This window comes from Amblyomma maculatum, chromosome 8 (assembly GCF_055883805.1).
Source record: "Amblyomma maculatum isolate TAMU_Amacu chromosome 8, ASM5588380v1, whole genome shotgun sequence".
NCBI classification, from domain to species: domain Eukaryota; kingdom Metazoa; phylum Arthropoda; class Arachnida; order Ixodida; family Ixodidae; genus Amblyomma; species Amblyomma maculatum.
The window spans coordinates 2,860,595-2,883,601 of record NC_139351.1 but is presented as its reverse complement, the minus strand read 5'-3'; the positions used below and the strand labels follow the sequence as shown (position 1 = coordinate 2,883,601).

The 23,007-nt window shown below is 47.3% G+C and overlaps 1 protein-coding gene across 1 annotated transcript in view; it reads right to left on the bottom strand.

Annotated features, from left to right (window-relative positions):
* LOC146180445 (uncharacterized) overlaps positions 1-23,007 on the bottom strand; it is a 91,956-nt gene that overhangs the window by 8,469 nt on the left and 60,480 nt on the right. Inside the window, exons 21-26 of the mRNA XM_084576037.1 lie at positions 15,616-21,645; positions 14,865-15,185; positions 10,748-10,913; positions 4,346-4,521; positions 3,633-3,916; positions 2,198-2,538 (exon numbers count right to left, since the gene is read on the bottom strand). Coding sequence (XP_084432163.1) covers positions 2,198-2,538; positions 3,633-3,916; positions 4,346-4,521; positions 10,748-10,913; positions 14,865-15,185; positions 15,616-21,645 — 7,318 coding nt within the window. The remainder of the gene's footprint in view (positions 1-2,197; positions 2,539-3,632; positions 3,917-4,345; positions 4,522-10,747; positions 10,914-14,864; positions 15,186-15,615; positions 21,646-23,007) is intronic.

Genomic DNA, 23,007 nt, shown 5'->3' with positions numbered 1-23,007 from the left:
ACACTTCTCGGTGGACGCCTGAACCATGGCGGCAGGCTAAGACAGAGTTTGACCTTGGCTGAAATTGAAGGTCATTGTCTCACACCGCTTTAGTTCGCGGGTTTTACACCTGGAGTAGTAGACCGATTGCTTTAAATCCTCAGCAATGTTTACCTGTAAGCTGGTTAACTAGTTTCTGATAATTAACTTTTATTCTATTTCAGTCAGGTGCTTGGTCGCAATTACAGGTTTGTAGCCAGTGATTAGCAGTGACCATGTCAGTAGTTACAATTTCAGAAATGCGATTTACCTGCAGCTCATCAAATATTTTGGCTGCCTGACGCCGAAAAGGCGCGCTTTCTTTCGATAAACCCACGTTCTCAGCAGTGTGCCCAACGCCGTCAGGCAGTGGCGACTGTGCCGCCGCGGCTTTCCTCCATGCGGTCACCGTTCGCATGCTCCAGATCTATCAGCGTGGACTGGCGCAGCGACGAGCACCGTAGCTACACTGGCTAGACCATTGATGACGGTGCTGTCTCTTTTGGCATCTCAGCGAAAATTTGTTTTCGAAATGGTAAAAACTGACATGGCTATTGCTAACGGCGGGCTACAAATCTCTAATTTCAACCAAGCGCTAACTGCAATAGGCAAAAGCTAATTATCAGAAAGTAGTTAACGAGCTTACAGAACAATGTCATCCGTTTTTCTGTTGTCAGTCAACACACGTAGTATAGCGCGGCACAAGTCGTAAAATTGTAAACTGTTTTACAGGAAAGGAAAGGCGCTGTATCTGTCATTTTTTTTCTGTGGACACCTGAATCGCGCCATAAAGAAAGGGAGCAGATTGAGATTTAAAGAGAAGAAAGAGGCGCCATAGTGGAGGGACTAATTTCGACCACGTTAACGTGCACTGTCATCGAACAGCACACGGACGCCTTTGCGTTTCGCGTCCGAAATGCATCCGGCGGCGGCAACCATCAGGGAGTGACGGTGGCAGGCGCACGTTAAAGATCCCCAGGTGGTCGAAATTACTCCGTAGCCCTCCACTACGGCTCCTCTTTCTCTCTTTCCACTTTCATTCCCACCTTCCTCCCTTCCCTTCGGCGCGGTTCGGGTGTCCACAGAGCAAGTGTGACAGTTACTGCGCCTTTCCCTTCCTGTGAACCAATTTATTTAGGAAGGGCTGCCTTCGTGGAAGGCTGCGGAATAATTCGATCACTTGGCAATCTTAACTAGAACCGAAGATTCCACAGCAGGATATCGGTGTCAGATATCACATGGTGGTGCGATATCATGTCCGTGTGCTCTTTTGTTTCACTCCCACCTTCCTCCCTTCCCTCACAGTGCGGTTCAGGCGTCAACTTAAGAGCCGTCTTAAAGCCTAAAGAGCTTATTAAAAAAAAAAAAAGCATAATGGCTTGATTTCTTGAAACATCTGGTATTAGCCCTTAGTTGTGTCCTGTGTTCAGCCAGAGTGGTTTACGACTGTCTTCAAGCGAAAGAGCTGAAGAAAAAGTTCCACGGCTCACGTAGTACACGTGTATGATTTAAGACGTTGACGTCCAGGTGACGAATCATTTATTTATTTACAATATACTGCGGGCCTCAGTCTTGGGCCTTAGGCAGGAGTGGGCAGTACAAAATACGGGAGCAAGATGGACAGCAGGATTATATAATAAAAAAAAAAATACACTGGTACAACGACCACAAGGAGTAAGTTTGCTCAGGACAGTTGGAGAGCAAGTTGCCAGCCTAAGACAGTCAAGTACCCCTTGATCTGCTCAAGTTCAGCCTCCCCCCCCCCTCCTCCCCCCTCCCCCCGGTTCAAGCTATCAAAAAAGAAAAAGAACCAATGTAGGGAACAAATCAAGCACTAAAAGTGCAAACGAAAATAAAACGTGACATAGAGAACATGGCGCATAAAAGGCATCAAAGTTGTAATGATATGAAAAAATACACCACGCATGCTGGAACGCTTGAACAGGAAACGAAGTATATGGCCTACTTCTTAATAACTGCTTGTGCTTCGTGGATTTCGATGCTACCAATGGAATGCGCCATTTCAATTTAGGCGCCATCTAGAACACGTAGAATAATATTTCGGTGGTGATTCTATGCATTTATTTAAATCTTGTTGTATGCCATGTTTTGATTTAGAGTTTCGAACTTGAGTACAGTTTTCGGTAAATAAACGACAAAACACGCCACAAAGACTTACAGGAAACCACTTCCATGATCCTGTTCAGAATGACGCGGGCTCCAGCGGTTGACGGACCGTACCGCTCGCAGAAGCTGACCACTCTCTCAGCAATCCTGTTAAAGAGGGTCTCCAGCTTGGCCATCATGGCCTCAGCCATGTCGGCGATCGCGAGCGAGATGCGGTTGATGGCGACTACCAGCAGGCGCTCGATGAAGATCAGTGTCTGTCGGCTGGACCGGGCGAACCATTCGACGATGTCGGCGATCTTTTCGCACGAATAATCGATACAGGCTGATGAGTACCGGATGACATAGTCGGCCACGGCAATGATCAGGCGGCTGGCGTCAGCCAAGACTTGCCTGCGGAGAAGAGACCGCCCATCGGCGATTAGACAGTCGTCTTTGTTACTTTTCGACAGCCAAGCTTTTGGTCACGGAACAAAAGAGCCCTTTCCGCTTGTTATAAGGTTTGTCCAGATAGAGAGCATGTTCGGTTCTCTCGTAGCAAGGTCACTTTTAGGATATTCTTTTCAGCGGGGGTGAGATGGTTTTCTAAGAAAATTTATCGATCAGGATATTTTGTGGCCTCGCTCTGAAGGGTGTCAGTGCCAGTGGCTCCCGGTTTCCCTTGTGGATTGACGTACACGCACTTTGATGCTACTGTATCAATAATCTCTTAATTCCTGCCTCTAGCATCTCTTTAGCGCAAGTATAGTAACCTACTTTCAGACATAGTGGCACAAGAAAGACGCACACACAAGGTAACGGGATGTCCCCCGGAAATGAAAAGAATGCCATTTACAACTACTTCCTTCCAGCAGCAAACTTCATTTGCAAGCTGGTGTGTCCTGTATCCAAATATAGTAGAGCTCATTTAGGAGCCTTCGCGTAAGCAACCACATTATGTGAGGATATAAATAAAGACGTGCCTGAATAGTCTAACGTCTGACTAGGGTACCCACGACGTCGCACCTTGCTATTTGAAAGGAAATGGCCGGGTTTGCAACTCCTCGCCGCGCATTTGGCCGACTGCTCAGTGCACCTGCTGTTGTCATAAAGGCGATAAAGCCGACGGCCGACCTTGGGGAGAAGAGTGTCTTTAACGTTCGTGCGTGGATTCGATCTAGCATTCGCATCCCCGATCTCAGAAAAACGTTTAACGCGAGCGGTGAACGTCCGGCCGCAGAAGATTCGGCACTGCTGGCATTGGAATCACGTCCATTACTCTGACAGGTTGTGTGGCGTCACGTCATTTATGGTGCCAGGATAACCCACCGGGGCAGGTAATACACGCTACCGATGAGCCTCGTTGGCATGGTCGTACGCCTTGGTTAAAGGATGTCGGCTGGTCTTTCACATAATGGAGTGTGAGCCAAAGACTAACCGTGCGCGAACGAGAATGGAGCCACTCTATCCCTGAAAGGTGAAGCCATTTCAAACTCGAGTCAGCTTACCCGACAGATGTGATGAGCCCAGAACAGGCGGACACCACTGTCCTAACATAGAACTGGTCCTGGCGGTACAGCTCGTTCAGCGCTGCGACTGCCCTTGCGAGCTCAACATCCAGAGCACTCCAGTCGTTCTTCAGGTCTTCCAGCAGAGGGCGGATTTCTTGGCTCAGCGATTGACCCATCATGAGGCGCTTTGCACGCAACTCCTGCTGTGTCTCGGCGCTGAAGCTCTGCCACATGCCGTACAGCTCGCTGCGCATGATTCCGTACTTGTTGAGGGCATAGTCCTGCACGGAGCACAAATGCAGAGTTTTTTACCTTCGAACCCCGACTGCTGTCCGTGTAAGAAGCTGTATTTCCGAACAGCCTTCGCTTGTGTGTTCCAGAGGGACAGCAGACATAAGGATAGAGCCAAGTGTCACGCGTTCCTTACAGGGAGTGTTTTGTAAGCAGTATCTGACAACGGTCATATATGAGGAAGCAGAAGAATGACCAAGTAGACTACGGTTCTGGGTAGCGTGATAGAGTGATGCAGGTCTGGTGCAGTTTTTTTGTTGAAATATTGTACGAAGGAAACGAGCGGTTCGTTTAAACTACGAACCATCTGTATTTTGAGCAATATGGTTGTTCTATGCTGCGCATTTGGCTCCTCATAAAATGTCTGAACACGGCGCATCCGATGAAGGGCGCCCTGACCGAAGCATCGCGGAGCTTACCGAAGCCTCCCTGCCGAGTTCAGGCCTCCAGCTGATCTCGGAAGATAAGAAGCGCTTCTCTCGAAGACCCAGCTTGATCAGGATGTCGGATATGCTGCGTCCGAGCGTGGTGTGCGACAGCCGAATCTCGTGTTTGTCCACAGAAGCCGTGGCCGACATTTCGGCTGAGGAAGCACCTGAAAAACGTGGGAGAAACGTCATTTTAGATCGTGCGCAGTAACCACGCTTCTTCTAAGCCATAAGACTATCATGCCGATTAGTTATTAATAAATGTTAACCTTCGTACCGAGCTTGCGTTAAAAAAGAAATTGTCGTCGCCGAGCGAATCTTGCGGTCAGCAACATGCAAACCAACTGGAACACAGCCAAGAGAGGAATGTCTTTGTAACGCCTTTCTGGTGGAGTAACGCAAACAATGGACAGTTCAAGAGGAGAACCACGCAACCCTTTATTACATAAAAAAGGGAGATCATTGGTTGTTGGAAAGGGGGACCTCCACCGCACCCTCACTAAAGAGGCTTGGGAGGACTTCCTCCTGGAGGGATATTGCGGACCAAGAGAAACGGCAGCGCTGTCGCTCACGAACAATCGTTGCTCAAATATCTCTACTCAACGTGAAATGATGGACGCAGTTTGAGCGCCTAGTGAAACACACAGGTCTTTGCACACAGAATAATGTTCACGGCGCAGGAATACGTCAGGTCGTTGCAGTAAGAAAAAGCAAAATCGATGATTGCGAAAAGGTGTTCTCACACTCCGCAACGAGCGAAAAAATTAAAAGCAACAACTGAAAGTACCCTCGAACAAAGACACATTTCTTCCCCGTGGGCTTCTTATCATAGGGGTCCTCTACGACTATGGCTTTGTCTCGAGAACCACGCACTGTCAAAATGACGTTCAGTTGCAAGTAAAATTGGCCGTCTCGTGTCGTCCCTTCTGTGATCTAGGTAGCGCACTCCCATGCTAGGATGTACGACCCGCGTTCCTTTTAAAGCTGAGTTGCTTTGCGAAAACGGAAAAGCCCCGCAGTGGTGGCGCAGTAGTTACGGTGCTGTTCCCAAGAGTGCGAGAGCGAATCACAGATTCAGTGGCCGCTCTTCGATGGACGAGAAAAGCCCATGTGCTGTACGATGTCAGTGCAGGTTAAAGAACCCCAGGTGGTCGAAATTTCCGGAGTTCTCCACTACGGCGTCTCTCATAGCCTGAGTCGCTTTGGGACGTTAAACCCCACAAACCAAACCGAGAACTGAAAAAGAAATTTCGCCTAGCAGATACGCAGATACGCCTAGCAGTTAACGCCTGCGCGTGGGTCCCTACGGTTCGCTTCGAGCTGAGTGGGTCAGTCAAGGCAGAAATGTCTCGTTCTAAGTGACAACATATTCGTCACCTGTGCATTGAAGCGCATGGAAAGTCTGCGAAAATATCTATCATGGTATTCTTTTTCTAATGCATCCCGTACGGTCCTGAGGCTTTTAAGGAAATGCAGTGTAATAACCAAGTTGTACAAACCACCATGCGCTTCAAAGCAACGCTGCGTTAACATCCTTTATTTGATGGGGCATCGAAAGTGTTTGCTTCGCGGAGAGTCCCTCAGTGCAGTGCCGCTAGGAATGCTGGGTAATCAAAGTGGGCCTTCTGCGGGGTTATAGAGCAGGAAGGACCTGCCAAGTTGTCAAGAATCAACAAACGTCCAACAAGCCACGAAGAATCTGGGCATTGTTCTCCTGAATCGTGCATGACAGTCTGCAAAAGAACTTGAGTTCATGATGCAAAGTAAACATAGCCAACAACAGTGGGGAACAATTCTTCTGCAGGTGTAGCGTCTTTGTTTTGTCGGCTCTTTTTATCTTGCAGTCCGTAAAACCTTCGAAACTTTTTAGTGTTCTGTAACCTCCATGGAGGTTAACCAAGAGAGTTCTACTTAAGTTGAGGACAACCCAGAGGGCTATGGAAAGAAAAATGGTAGGGGTAACATTAAGAGATAGGAAGCGTGCAGAGTGGGTCAGAGAAATAACTCAAGTTACCGACATTCTAGTGGAAATAAAAAAGAAGAAATGTTCGTGGGCAGGACATGTAGTGCGAAGAGAGGATAACCGATGGTCGCTTGGGATGACAAACTGGATTCCAAGGCAAGGAAAGCGCAGCAGGGGGCGGCAGAAAGTTAGGTGGGCGGACGAGATTAAGAAGTTCGCAGGGGTCAAGTGGATGCAGCTAGCACAGAACCGGGTCAAGTGGAGAAATATGGGAGAGGCCTTCGCCCTGCAGTGGGTATAGTCAGGCTGATGATGATGATGATGAACCTCCAAAAAAAAAGTGGCTTACCCTTACTTCCTAACGTGAATTGCACTTGTGCCTTAAAGTTCTTTCAGTTAACCATTTCAATGTTAACATGTCCAATATTATTTACTCCTCGGGATGTCAAACTAGAAATCGTCATTCTTTCTGTATTGCTTGGTAATTTTAATTCTTTTATTACGAGACCAATACTGGACAAGAAAAAGCGGCACCCTGCTGTCAAAGGACCCCTTCCGACCAATAGGTGCCGAGCTATACTATGACGTCACGGCCGACCGCCTCGCACCTACGATAGCATATGGAATGTGGTTTCTTCGAGAGAGTCCGTGTTGGCAAATAGTTTCAGCAAAAATACATACTCAATTCGACCCATAGTCATTAGTTCATCAGAATACAACAGGTAAAACGACGAATTTTGATGGCGAATTTCAGCACTGTCGAGTTCTCACGAAACCGCATCGTTGTTCTCAGCTTCAGTGCATCAACGGTGTCACCTCGTAGGGACGCCATGGAGCCCTACCGGGTGACACCGCTGGCGACACCGACCAGCGCCTGCACCTACGGACGGGCGCGACAAACAGAGGCGGCAATTTTGGTCAACGTTCGTGAGCCCGTGAGCGTTGAACATATTTTTTCGTTCTTTTTTTTCTTTTCCCGTGTGTGCCGCGACGTCATACATTTGGAGCGATGCCACTGGCTGGAGGGGGGTAATTTGAGGGCTATTTGCCGCTTTATACTCAGATGACTGCGCAGGGAATTTTACTCAGATGACTGCGTAATATTTCGTGAAATTAACGACTTTAACGACACTTTTCTTTTGCAAAAAGACCTTGATCGAATTTGTGAATGGTGTACCACGTGGTCAATGCAACTAAATATAACCAATGTAAATTGCTACGTGTGTCGCGCATTTCGACCCAGCCCACTCCTTATCATCTCAATAACATCCAACTAGAACAAGTGTTTTCATACCACTATTTAGGCATTCACATAACAAGTGATCTAACTTGATCTTTTCATATCACTTGCGTAATTAACAACGCCAACCGTGCTCTCGGCTACCTTCGTCGTAACTTTTTTTCTGCTCCCATCCCGCTGAAACTTCTCCTCTACAAATCTCTAGTTCTCAGTAAGTTGGAATAGGCTGCCTCCATTTTGAATCCCTTCACTGAAGACCTAATCAGCGCCGCCCTCGAACCAATTCAGAATAACTCAGCACGTTTCATCCTTCGGAACTATAACCGCACCGCCAGTGCAACATCTACGAAGAATACATTACAGTTAACATCTCTTGCTAGCCGCTGAAAGCACGCTCGTCTTTGTTTACTTCATAAAATAATGTTCCATAACCCCAGTCTGCGCAGAGATCTTATATCCCTTCCATCATATGTTTCGACACGAGTTGATCATTAGCATAAAATTGGTATATTTCCTTTTTTTAAAACTATACCTGCAGCTGAGTCTTTCCTCCCACGAACAGCAAAGGACTGGAACCACCTTCCCGGGACCACTGCTTCCATCATCGATCACCAGCGTTTTTGCTACGCATTAGCTAAAATGGTATAATCAGAATTGAAACACCCTGTACATAACTACTGTATACTACCACTCCGCTCTTCAATGCCCTCGGGCCTTGAGGTTAAAATAAACGAAAGGAAACGAAACCGTTCTTCAGCGTGGCCTATGCTCCGTACGCCGTGCTCCGTCGCGCTGCGCCCCGCTCAACCGCAGTTGGCGCGCCGTCGCCATGGCAACGCCGTTGCCGTAGCAACGCGGTGACGTTCGCTCGCTCTTGCGCTCGCTCCTCCGCTTTACCACTTATGCATGTAGGTGTTCGCTGCGTCTCGCTATTCACATTTGCCTCTTTTCCAGAGTACTAGAGCATTTTGAAGCTCACTGTTCTCTCGTTGACGCAATATATACGAAGGTGCCATACAGGTTGCGAAATGTAAATCGCCATGTATGCGCAGCGGTGTGTGGTGTGTTTTTTCTAAGGGGGGGGGGGGGAGGGGGGGGGGGACTTCTCTTCACATGTAATAAATGCCCTCGTTTTGCTTTTTATTTTTGATTTTGCGCATGAGAATGTACAATTTTGGATCGTACTCCGTGGTGTGAGATGTAACCGGTTCGGCGAGCTTCGCGCTGATGGTTGGTTAGGCAAAACGTGTTTTCAGCCACCAGTGCTTCGTCTATGTCTTTCGTTTACCGTTACTTAACGGGAGTGTAAGTCCGACTATAACAGACGCTTGGGCGAGTTGGTAATCCATTGGTGCAGACCGCAAAAAAAAAAAAAAAAAAGAAAAAGGTGGGGGCTACGTCCCCGTTTTTTTTTTTTTTTTTTTGCGCTGTCTGCACTCCGCCTATAAGCAGTCCAAATTGTTATTTCCCTATTTCAGAGAGAAGTTGGCGTGAAAAACGGTTGGGCGGAGTAGCTTTTTGTTGTTAGTATCTGCCTGAGACGCAACAAACAAAATTTCATTACATTCATGACCTGGCCCGAACGGCTGAGCATATCTTTCACACACACCGAAAGCATCGAAATATAATATACCCGTATTCATCCGCTACGGTGTTAGTGTTTGTTCAAAACCTAAATAAAAATAGAGAGATGGTCCTCTGTGGTTAGGGCTCTTGACTGCTGAGCCGGAAGATCACGGATGACCGCTCTTCGATGAAGACGAAGGCGCTTGTTTAGTGTGCGATGTCAGTACCCAGGTATACGTTAAATTTCCAGAGCACTTCACTACCTCATAGCCGATGTCACTTTTGGACCCACATTAAAACTGAGTCGTCATGCTCCAGCTAGCATTTCTTTGCTGCTGTGTTTTCCGGTGGCATGTACGACAATGTGCGTGTAGGATTAAAAAAAAAAGTATCATGCTTGGCATGTAGGTTTGATAGGAGCTAGATTTTCCAGGGATAAAAAGAAGCGATTCTAACGAGGTGCTATAAAGCGCAACAAAACTTAAGAGGGCGATTTGTTGGCGTAACTGGCACACACGGCAGCCTAACTGGTGAGCTTCGAAATGGCTGGCATGAAGGAAGAAGAGCTCATTAGAAATGGAATTATATGCGAGAGCAATGTTTGCAATTATTCACAAATGGTCTCTTGTCAGTGAGGCACCGAAACTGCAGCATTAAGCGCGGCTTCGTGCTGAGCACCAACACAGTTAACGTGAACGTCAAACTAAATCCCACTAATAACGAGTCGATTTTTACTGTATGACAATGCAAATAAACTGGCTCCAATACAACCGTGCGGTGAAAATACGTTTGGCAATAGTACTAGCTAAACATGGCTGCGGGGTCGGCGCGGCCGCGGCAATACCGCAGTCTCCAAGGAAGCACCCGCGCGGCGGCGCGCCAATCGCCAGAAAATGGCCGCGCCCGGGAGCGGCTATAAATATGGTCTATAATACATATAGCGTTGCGCTTGGTGAACGCTGCTCAATCGCGTTTGCTCGCTCTTGCGCTCGCTCCACAGGCAAACGATCAGACTGGCTTGGAAGGATCTCCACTGGTATCTCTGGGCGCAACGAAAAGGATTAGTTCTCGTGACCGGGGTCATCAACAAAGACTCCTCATTCGTCTGTGGAAGAGTGGTGCAACTGCGAATTATGTCGGCAACAACCTAAGTCAACCACACATTGGGCCAAAAGTTCGGACTTGGCATTCCATACACCGGGAACAACCTACGCCATCGACAAATTAGAAAAGGCACACTTCTTCACTGAGAACAAGAGCGTATTCATTGGAATAAATAATGTAACTACATAAGATACACCATAGCTGCGTCTACGTCGATAAACCAAGCTGAACCAAACATTGCTCTCGCAAATTTTTATCTTAACCAGAGTTTAACCACAGCCATTAATAAATAAATTAATTTTTAGGTAATTGCTTTATGTATATCTCCAAGAACCTTGATTGATCGGAATAACCTCACCAATGATACTGTCTTGTTCTAGCGGAAATTATTGCGTGTTGAAGTACACCTGGATTGATTGACTTTGTCGTTGTATTTTCTTGCTATGTACACTTTTTGTATGTGTTTGTCGTGATGTCCCCCACCTGCGTGTACAAGATGCCTAAGTTCCTTAGAGCTCACCTGACCCGGTGAAGGCAACCTGCAGATTGCTTTGCCTCTTGTTGACTCGCAGGTGGGCCTTTGTCGGCGGAAGCTCGTTGAATTGGTGCTGGAGCGACACTCCCAACTCCTGGCCATGGTCGTACATCTCGCCCTTCAGTTGGTTGCGATCCCGGCCGCTCTGAAGCTGCCGAAAAAAATGTCAAGAAAAGCATAAGCCTCTCGCTTTAACTTACATAATACGGCCCATTACTGAAAGCCTTTTTTCAGCCTTGCCTAAAGATACTTAAGTTCTATTCCTTTAGCCATACGTGCGGGCTAGTTGGTGACATGATTATTCTCTATGCCGGAAAGCGGTCCCGTAGGCAACACCAGTCTCTCTCTCTCTTTCTCTCTCTCACACACACACACACACACACACACACACACACACACACACACACACACACACACACACACACACACACACACACACACACACACACACACACACACACACACACACACACACACACACACACACACACACACACACACACACACACACACACACACACACACACACACACACACACACACACACACACACACACACACACACACACACACACACACACACACACACACACACACACACACACACACACACACACACACACACACACACACACACACACACACACACACACACACACACACACACACACACACACACACACACACACACACACACACACCGCATATTTATTTTTCCACACATGAGGAAATGACTCCTGGGCTAAAAGCTAAAGGTTGACTACAGCGAAGACCCAATACTTGACAATAGCGTAAATAGTAGAAAACAGTGAGGTGAACTTCTACAAAGGAAGTACAGGAAGCAATTACATAAGTACCATTTTCACTGCGTGCATGATACATATATATAAAACAGATCTCACTCTAAACATGAATCAAACGACAGCACTATCAGTGTGCAGTCAAATAAAAAAAAATTCAGTAGCGCTCTAGTCACCTTACGTGCAGCAAGGCGAAAACATTTTGGCCACCCTGCTGCAATTCTTGGAACGCGCCTGATCCTCCGAGAGAGGAAAGAGAGAGAGGCTGTCTCCCTCTAGAGAGAGAGAGAGAGAGTGAGAGAAAGATGGATGCTGTCGCCCTATCTCTCACTGTCTACTCTCTCTAGAGTCTGTCTGCTCTCGAGAGTCTTTAAATAGATGGCAGGTAAGTGGAGATGAAGAGGAGGAGAGATAGAAGGAGAGAATCTCCCTTTTTCTCTTTCTCATCACTAACATAATCTATCACTAACTATAGCTACTCACTTTATGCCAGAATCCCACTGATATCCCGCGGAACCTTTGGAATGCATCTCGCGTATAGTTTCTACGAATACTTTCTGCGGACGCCACTAACGAGCTGTTAATGATTTCGCCTTAATATTACTGTTGGAAACTGAATGAAAGCAAATAAACAGTAGCACCAATCACACATTGGCAAAAGAGGAGGCAACTGCTTGAAGCTGAAGCCGTTGGGGTGATGGTATTTGTTGAAGGGAAAGGGAGGTTTATTAGCACCTCCCTTAGCACCTTATTAGCCTTAACAAGCCTTAATTAGCACCAATTAAGGCTTGATATTTAAAGAGAGTGCGAAAATGCGGTATGGCCCATATGAACGTGTTTCGTGTTTTCATATGAGAATTCGGAATGCGCCTTTCTAAAGACGCCAATGATGATGTGATGGTTTAGGTGTGGTAAAGAGTAGCAAGCTGCCTGTAGTAAGTGAAATTCGTATAAATTGCCTATGGGGACCATGGTAAGGCAAGAAAATAATTCCTTACAAGGGGAGATGGGTGCAATATCCGCAATGCAACAGACTATCTTTTTTTTTCTGAATAACCAAAAGCTTGTGTAAGCGAGCTTTTGTAGTTGTTCCCCACACTAAAAAGATGACTGGTAGTGGAAGCAACTTGCGACAGCGAGATACTACAGCTAACACCGAAGAAAGTTTCATGCAAATGTTGTTCACGTGTACGTCCCAGTCTAAGTGAAAGAGAAATGAACTTCAAGTATTTTGGTGGGATTGAGAATGTCAGTTACCTGACCTTCAAGCCTAATAACAGCATTATTTGAAATCGGCTTATTTCTGGAAGCAAACATAATAGCTTTGGTGTTAGATGGGCTAATTCTGATTCGATTTAGTTTCGACCAAGATGACAACTGCTTAAGCAGCTCATTACACTATTGTTATACTTTGAGGATTAAAACCAGATATAAGCATGGTGTTGTTGTCGGTATATATAATAGACTGAACTGTAGTATTCGTGCATATGACGTGTATAAATTAAATAGCAGGAGACTTAATCACTACTCTGTGGAACACTGTGTGAAACGGGCAGGGATGAACACGTGTGACCGTAAAATATACGCACTGTTGCTTTTAACAGCATGAAGCAATTTTCATCAATTCCGCAAGTCCGTATGGTAGTGAGGGGAGAGTTGTGATCAAGGAAGTTTCGATTCCCTTCATCCTTACTGTCATAAATGAAGACTGCAAGTGTAACCATCTGTTTTTCAATCGTTTGCAAAATATATCTTTTAATTAATAAAGCTGTTTCCATTGATCTGCCTTTTCGAAAGCTAAACTTGTGAGCTTGTGATAATGTTCATTTCTTGAAGGAACTTACTTATGCGAGAGAAAATGACCTTTTTTATTCCCTTTGAAAAAAAAAAAAGTAATGGCAGCGCAGATACAAATCTCGGTCGATAATTATTGCGAGAGTTTCGGCCTTCGTCTTCAAAGATTATACGGACTTCCGCTTTTAGAGCTTTCGCTCTACTGCTCACTTTTGTCAAGGTCATGTCAACGTTTCGAATTCATCGCATAGAAACAACGTGTACCCTGTAACCTCTTTAAAAACTAAACTGTAAAAGAATTCATTTTTTAAGAGACATTGATGCGGCTCGATTTCGAACCCGCGACCAACTGGCACATAGTTTTCTTTTTTTTTGCAATATAAGAAAACTATGCCGCATCCGATCACGCCTCGTGTGAAACTGCAACTTTCGCGCTGTGCGGCAAACATGGTCCTTTCCATTATGTTCAAACACACTGTCGCGCTGTGCAGTGAACATCATCGTCTCCATAAAGTTCATTTTACTTAGGTGAATACGTCATACACATCGGCCATCTGGACGAGTGCGGCCGAGATCGCGAGCGTAGTGTCGGGCGAATCCACCAGGCAGCGTGGCGTAGAGGAAACCACTGTCGCTAAAGGCAGCCGAGACCATCGAAAAATGAGAAGCCAGCCATTGCCGAGAAGCTTAGCAAGCGCGGAATCACGCCAAGATCGAAACGGCAGCAACGAATGAGGCGCCGGTTGATGGGTGACTTCCTTGACTTGGTTCAAGGACTTGTTGGAATTTTTTTTTTCATGCGTGAGGCAAAAGTCTCAGATTCAAGAATTAAATTAAAATATGTGTAAGTACGGAGGTTATGAATGGTAATATGTACTTAATTGGTTTATTATGCAGGTTATTGCTTATCTAATGCTCAGGCTCGAAAAAGTGTTATGCACTTCGTGTTTACATTTTCGTTCGGAAAGACTTATTGGAAAAATTAAACGAGGCTTGTAAAAAGGGAGGGTACAGACAATAGGTACTGCTGAGAAGAAACAAGACCAGGAAGAATTTCTTGCACTAAATATTCTGCGCTCCAGATATTTAATCAAATGAACTGATAATTCGTAAAATGAGTCTACGCGGGTCTATACTGCTCTTTGAAAGGTGTATTTTGTTAGGAGTGAACAATGTTTACCTGCCAAAATCTACCGCCATACAAATGCTTACGAGAAGTTATACGGTTGTTCATTTAGTGAATGCCAATTGTATTGCAACCATGAAATGAAATTGAAGCACAGGTACAATTCACTATCTGCAGAGAGAATTGGCAAAACATTGACTGTGGCACTGTCATTAGTGTGAGCGGCGGCCACAGCAGACAGACGAAGGTGACCTCAAATTGCGAAATCTTTCATAAAAGGGAGCCCTCGACAACTTGCTGAAAATCATTGTTCCTGTTGTTCAGTTCAGAAAAGTGTAGTTGTACCGTCGGCGTACACCATTAGAACCGCTGAACCACTCACCAGCACGTCTATGGCCTGGCGCAGCTTGAGTATTGATGCCTTTAGCTCCTGTACTCGCATCTGACGGTTGCGGTTCATGTAGTTTATGCTGAAATGGGCAGAGGCCTCGTCTCGGGTGTTCCTCAGCTCAGCGATAGTTCGAATGTCCATCAGGGAGGCGAGCTGGCGGGCTGTCAGTTCTGCGCTGACGTGTGATCGGCCGTGGTTCTTGAGGCGACCCTCGAGAATCATGTTTTGGCGTGCATCGGTCGAGTACTCGAGTTCAGTCTTTCCATGCACTTCGTCGCTGCTGAGAGAACCTTCCAAGAGCACTGTGATGTCCTGGAATCAATTATGCAAAATTATATTAACCTTGTTGCGTCAGGCAAACATCGGGGAACACAAATTACTGCGGTTATGAAAAGTGTTAGAGAACAGTCTGCTCATACCAATCTTCAACAAGGATGATGTCATTTGAAATGCAGTCTAAGCTTGGACTGGAGGAACCGGCGTCCTAATTAGGTAGTTTTAAACTGCATATGAACTCAGTGCGCATTTTCCAAGCATATATTAAGAGACGAAATATTCACACCTCTTCATTTAGCTCCAAGATGCTTACTCTTTGTGACCTTTACAAACTGCCACTGTGCACTAGAACGGCTACAATGAAAATTATGAGAACATATATTTAAAGTTAAATTACTTGCAATGAAAAAAGCCAGATCTTCTGTCCTTACCACCTGAGGTCCCCATTGCAAAAATGCAAGCGTACCTTTTTGAGCTTCGGGTGCTTGAGTGACGCCGACATCTTGTGGGCCCAGGCCGACCTAGTGCTGAGGTTTTGATGCTCCACCAGAACAGTCACATGCTTGCTTCGGTCACGAGATGCGTCCCAGAAGAGGTCGCAAGACATGCTGTTGATGTTTTTCCTCTGGCTCTGGCTGGCGCGCACTTCAAAGGACCTCAATGGGAAGTTGATCTCGCAAGAAATGTCCGTGTTTGATAGGTCGCGACGTACGCTACGAACCGCCCTCATGTCGTAGGAGAACTTCTCGCCCCGCTCTTGGCCCCACGTGAGGGTTAACTGATGGGCTAGGTTGGAAGCCTGGTACTGCCACAAGGTCTGCGCTTCTATGGTACGCTTTGCTGACTGGAACTTGCCGATAAGTTGATTTCCCGAGCTAACAGGTATATAGTGCGCTTCAACAGCGACGCGAAGAGCTGGGACATTGACGGCAAGGTTGCACTTATGAGCTCGCAGATCCTGGAGATACTGAGATGCCCCTTGAACTTTCAGAACATTCACGTCATTTACGCTAACGTCTCCGTCAACCTTGTACCTGTTAAATTCATAGGTAGCTCTGAGAACGCGCAGCCTGGGAGCACTAGTCGTCAGCATGAGGTCGCCTTTGACGTCTCTCCTGTCATGGTCAAGGTTAAATACTGCCTTCTTTGCTTCAAAGTTCCATTCAAGGTTAGTCACCAAGCGTGATCGGCTGCTCTGTTGCAGAATCCTAAAACCAGCAGAGCTCAGACCGGCAATAGGGGAGACTAAGGTATTTTCGAAAAGGAAGTTGAGTGGGTCATGGTAGCTGTTGGCGTGACGTAGCTCATAGATTTCGCTTCTGGCGTCCTTGTAATTTGCGCGGAATATGCGTTTGTCGCCTTCGCGGCCACATGCCATGCTTGCCTCAATGCGCTCCATGTTCCTGAAAGGCGTAGCAATGGTGGCCTGCATGTTGAATGATCCGTATGCCTTCTTCACAACAAAGGTAGCCGCAACCTTTTGACGTGGACTCCACTCGTGGCTTGCGCTCACTGAATAGTCGCGAGGATGTAGTCGCATGTCAGCTTCTGTCGTGTAGCTGCTACCAGGAAGCATGATAGTCAATCTTGGTGACATAACGGAAAGATCTTTGTTGTGCGTACACGTTAAAGTGGCATCGATTGTCGACAATGCCCTTACGGGAAGACGTCCTTGGAGGGTGGCTTCTACGGATCCATCCTTTCTTCTCATCTTGCCAGAGACGCCGGCATCCTGCAGCCACGGGGCAGAGGACTTCACGGCAAAAGACCAGTCAATAGCCTTGTTCTGTATGTTGCTGAAACTAGCGTCTACGTGGGCGAAACGCAGAAGCTCGAAAGGTGTTTCGATTTTCAAATTGCCTTCCATATGGTTTACGTCTGGAGCCGACAGCGCCATGAAGCACGTGAGACTCTTGCGCTGTGTGGAGAGGAGGAGCGAACTCTCAATTCGGCTGCGTCGGTAGTCGGTCCTGTAGTTGAAGCTTCCTTTCAGGGTGTGTGCGCTTAGAAAAGGCGAACCAATCGTGATTTGTGCATCTACGGTCCCTGGAGCTTGCTTCCAATTTCCGGAAAGCTGGTGAGTGTTCTGGGAGTTCTCTACAGACAAAAGGAGATCGCCTCCTTGCCGGTTGGCTGTCACAACCCCTTCGACCTTGAGGAAACGCTGAGGCACGTAACTCGACTCAACGTCCATTTTGCTCTTGAACATGTTGCGTTCCCAGTTGCTTTGAATGCTGACGGTGTGCATGTCTCGCACAAATCCAACGCTTAGCTCAGCCTTGGCGTCATTACGGATCCGAGATGAGAAGAGGAGACGCGCAGCGGCCGCGCCCTGTTTCAGGAGAGGGCAGTTCAGCTTTATCTGAGCCTCAATGTCAGTGATCTTGTTCTCAAAGATTCCTTCAATGACATGAGTCTTTTTAGAGTATTCGCCAGTTGCCTTGAAGTCGACATAGTAGTTACTCGGCGCGTTCACAATGTAGCTTATTCCGGCCGTATTTCCAGGAAGGTTCGGGCAGTTTATTCTAAGGGAACCTTCGTAAGGACCATGGTTTTTAAGGCTAAGTGAGAAAGAGTGGTCACGTCCACTTTGTGAGAGAAAGAAATCGCCGTTTACTGTCTTCAGACCTTCCGAATTGATGTTAATTTTAAGAGTAGAGCCCCTGCTACCGATTGGAGAGTATTCAGCCAATAGGCTAGCCTCCGTCAAAATACTGTCTGCCTTAACTCTTTTGGCACCCATTTCGTACTTCCAGGAGTCCGCTTTGGCGGACAAAAGCATGCTCGTGAGCTGGTCCAAGTTCTGGTATTCAGTGACCAATTCCACATTCTCCAGGAGTTGTATAGGAGTCTTTAGGCTAAGTGATCCCTTCAGGTCATTGATGGCATTTGACTTGAGGCTACCAGACATTTTGATGGAATCCAAACCTTTGAAGGGCGTCGAAAGTTCCATATTTATCGTGGACTCACGTTGCGTGCGCATTCCAGAACCAATGAGGGAAATTTTGTCGCCCTCTTTTTCTAGCACAATGTTGCCTCTTTTGGACTCTCTGGTGAGGTCAACAGTAGCGCTCAGACCAAGCTTGCGGTATCCTTGGAAAGGAGTGGTCAGGACCACGTCGTACGACAGGGGTGCCTGCTGCGTCTTAAGCTCGATGATGCCGTTCGGTGACCAGCGCAAGGAGACATTTCCCTTCTTGCTTCTCCCGTTTTCTTGTATGTTTCCTTCAAAAGCAATGGACTCCACGCCTCGAATAGGGCTTCGGAAATCCAACTTCGCTGAATGGCGGGCCATATCAAGCAATAGATTTATCTCCACCTCCTGCGTGTCTATATGCACGACTCCAGAAACTGACTTCATGGCGTTGTTGGAGCTTGCCTTCAGCACGACGTGAATGTTTCTAGCGGTCTGGAACGGAGTTTTGGCAGTCAGACTTGCCTTTGCTTCACTCTCTGTTTTCAGAAGTTCCGACTCAGCAGTGATAAGTTTTCCTTCCCACTCAGCGTTGAGTTTTGAGGTCAGTTTATTCGAGTAAAGAATGTATTCGGCGTGCAGTTTTTGTTTTGTTATTCCAGGAATAGGAGTGGCCAGGGCTATTTCGATGGCGGAACCAGAGCCAGTCTTCTTAATGTTCCCTGTCAGTTCGTACTTTTCCCATCGTGAAGCCAAGGAAATCTGCCCCTTGAGAACTGTTTCGTCTGAGAACACATTTCCCAACAGCTGGATTCGCTCGTAATTTCGGAACGGAGTGGTTAGAGAGAGATCGAAGTCCGCACCGCGAGGCCTCCGCGATGAGGTGGCGCTGAGCGTGACGATGCTGTCTGGACGTGGCTCCCACTGCACCGATGCCTGTGCAGACTTCTGCTCGGTAGCTATGTCGTACTTTGCGCTCATCGTGATAGCTTGCAGTGGCCTCACTGAGCTCGACAAGGCTAGCTTACCATCTGCAATGAAGTAGCCGCGGTTTTTGAGCGTGCCCTCAACAGCGACAAAGTTCCTGCGATTCCACTCAGCGTTAATCTTAGTAACGGCTTCTTGGTTGTTCGAATTGTAGTTAGCGTTTAGTCTAGCGATGTTCAGTTCCTGCCATGGAGTGGAAAGTTCAATTTTAGCCTGCATCTCGTTGAGGGAGCTCGACTTCTTTACAGAAGCGTCCATCGTCAAGGCCATTCGTCTTTGGTTTTGCCACTCAACTTCGCTACTGTGGTACGCGCTGCCGCTCTGCATCTGGTTCTTGTTCTTGACATTGAGGATAGGAAGAACGGCAAGAGGCGTAACGATCTCAAGGCTGTGGTCGAAGTTGCCGACGTTCCTTATCATAAGGTGGTGGTTTATGTTCAGTATAGGCCTCGCAGTAGTACACTGCACAATAGTGTCGTAGGTGAGGCCCAGTTTCTTGTGTTTGAGGTCAATACTTATCTGCTGGTAGTCTCGAACTGGCGTCGTTATGAGCATTTTTCCAGTGATATCGTGACCTTCCCGGGAGAAGACGTAGTCTCCATTTGCCTCGACTGAGAACTTGGAAGGTCCGACGGTGAGATGGCCCATGGATTTTACGTTGCGCCTGGTTGCTGCATGGGAAACTTCTAAACTGATGTGTTCATAGTTTCGGACAGGAAGACGGACGTGGAGGAGTGATTTGAAATCAAAGATAGATGGAATCTTTCCCTCACTACGAATTGATGCATGTTTGCCGTACGGAAGGCTTGCTGCAATCAGCACTTTGAACTTCTCCATGTCAGCGGAGTAGGATCCAGTAGCTTCTAGGTTTTCATATCCGTACACCGGACTTTTCAGGTGAATGTTGATCTCACGAGCTACGTCGTAGCGGGACTTCACAAGGGACATTTTGAGGCCAGCAGCAAGCTTGTCCCGGTTGAGAGCAAACTCAATGTCGCCGATGGTATTCCTTACATCGTTGCTAAGACTGAGCTGCGATGTTAGCAACTCGGCTCCTCGGAAGGGTGTTGTGAGGCGCAGCTTTCCATCCAGACCTGTTTGCGCACCTTTTCTGTTGAGCTGACCGTCGAAGTCTAGAGATATCCTCTGGTAGCTGCTCCACTGCGCGAGCGCCTGGCATTGAATTGACTCCGGCGTATGAACGTGATCCAGCGAAGCGATCAGCCTCTCGTGACCTCGGATTGGAGTCAACATTTCAGCCTTCGCTTTCAGCACTCCGCGCCCGTACGAACCGCTTGCTTCGGCTGAGATCACCTTGTCTTCACCCCAGCGCAGAGAAACCTTGTTGTTGGTGTCGTAGTAAGTAGCTCCGTGGACAGCTTCGAGAATATACTGTGCGCTGTATGGCGTCTGAACTGTAACTGTCGCCTGGGCTGTCCTACGCGCTCTGTCAGACTGAAAGAGTCCGGCGGTAGAAAGAGTGAGGCCGCGGTTTCGTGGCAGAATCATCGCCGCTTCCGAACTCCACTCGCGGCCGTCGTCGTTGTGTGTGAGCGTTACACCGATAGCGTCGAGCATCTGGAAGGGCGTCGTGATCTGGGCGTCTGCCTTGAGGGAGCGTCTTCTGTAGTCAGGGTTCCACTCCAGACTCGTTGAGTACGTCATCTTCTTACGAGGCATCCACTCAAGATCACCGCGGCTGCTGACACGGAGCGGTGTGTTTGAGCCGATGCTTCCTTCGATTGTTGTGGAGACAGTTCCTCGAATGTCCTGCTTGGGCGATCTTACCCCAAAGTTGGCGTTGTATCCTCCAGGAACTCGCCGAACTTGGGCATTGATGGTAGCTCGCCTTGACGCGTCGCGGGTGGCATCCCATTTACAGTCGAACTTAAGTGCCTTGCTTTCTGTTGAGGCTGATAGCTCCGTGTTGGCCGAAACGTCACGGTAGCGGCCAAGCTTGAGGCTGACCGTGGCGCTAATCTTGCCAGAGCTTGTCTTCATGTCTCCAGTAGCGGAGTAAGTGTCTTGCGGTGTGCTAACTCTAACGTCTAGGTTGTGGTTGTAGGCTCGAGGTGAGCGGTATGAACCGTTCAGTTCGTACTTTCCGTGACTGCACTCGGATGATGCGCTGACAGAAAGGTATCCGCTGGACGCCCTGAGCGATCCGTTTACAGTGACGGGGCGCTTGTTGGGGATGCGGATTTCGGCCTCGAAGCTTGGGCTGTATTGACGCCTGTCGTTGCCCGGCTTAAAAGTCGCAGAAGCTTCAATCCTTCTGTCCTTGTGCCATTGCAAGATGATATCACCACGATGCTCATCGCCACTGTGGTATTGGCCGACCATCTTCATTTCGCGGCCGGGGTAGCTGAGCTGAACGTTGGCCTTTACATCAGGAGTTCCCGAAACGTCAATCAGGGTATTGATCTGCCTCCCCGGGGCGTATGTCAGGTCCATGCGATTGACCAGGCTCTTGGGCGTGTTTTCGTGCTTCATCTCCAGCTGCCAATCGAGGCGCTTTTGCGGGTACTTGAGCTTGAGCGTCAAACCCGCGTTGTTATTAGCCAGAGTTCCGGTGTAGCGGGCAATCTGCTGAATCTGTAAATGATCAAACCAGATGTTAAAACACATTTCCCGCGGCACTCACGCTATGTCAGAGTAATCTATTTTGCCTCCCAATGTAAGGTGATAACAATCCCCGGACTCTCCTCTACGCCAAATGTATGTGCGCCCGGAACTGAATAGACTTGGGTCCAGAATGAAGGGGCCAGTGACATGCAGAAATGAAATTGATTTCACACACCGATGGTTAAAGGGATCCTAAAATGATTCTGATGGTTTTATTCTAAAGCGGCAAGTCTGCAAAGTGTTTGTAAGCACTCCAGTGAAAAGTAAAATATATGCGCGGTCACAGTAATTCATAAATATGTTGAAAAAAAGAAGAAATGTAGCTGGAACAGATTAGGACCACACTTCAATCCACGTCTTTAGCCGCTGCTCCCGCTCGGCGTGGGGTGGGGAATTGCTTTCTGGGCGCTCCACATAGACAGGATGGAGCGCGGTGGAGTTCAGTTCCTACCTATTTTCTTTTCTTTCTTGTGCGTTGTTTTGGAGGGGGGGGGGGGGGCTGGAGAAAATGCACCATTTTTAATAACCGATATGATCGATGGTATCTTAAGTGTTTTGAATATTGGTATAGGAAATTCTTACTTCGGAAAATATCAGAAAACTAATGTATAGGGTAAATGAAGCGTCGTTGTGGCACAAAGGGAGTCAACACTAAGCAAACCACTAAGGAAACCATAGGGGAATGTTTTGTCTCTCGTCGGAGCTCCGATGTTGAATATTTTTAAGCAAGCAGTCGTCGAGGAGATGATCGGAGATTGTGAACCTGGGGAGTAAACTGTGGATTAAATACAATCCTAACTACCAAGAACGAACTTCTTTTGATTTACACTCAAAAAGAGTCAGCGATGTTGATTTAAACCGGTGTTGTAGGAACTTTCAGACCTGACAGAAATTTTACATTTCGTTTTCAAATTGCTCAACAGCGCTCCATCATGTCGACGCGTTCATTAGAAAGACATTTGAAAAGGAAAGTGATTTCAGTGATTGAATTCGAAAAGGAAAGTGATTTCATCGAAAGAAAAATTTCAAGAATTCCGGGTTTGAGGCGGCATTTGAACCCACGGTTGCGATTTAGACACTCTACCGACTAAGCCACAAAAGGCGCGCTTGTGGAGCTCGAGTGGAGGTATGCCTCGAACGGGTATCTCACGTTTGCATACAAATGTGTGTGTGTGTAACCATCGGCCGCCGTGGCACGAAACTGATGAGTTGGAGTTTAAGTGGTTTCCTAAATTGTACAATAATGAATTAAGGCGTGGCTTGCTATATTTTGCGCTTTTTGCCTATAGCGGCCTTCGGGTATGTAAATAAGTAAACATTACGGGCAAAACT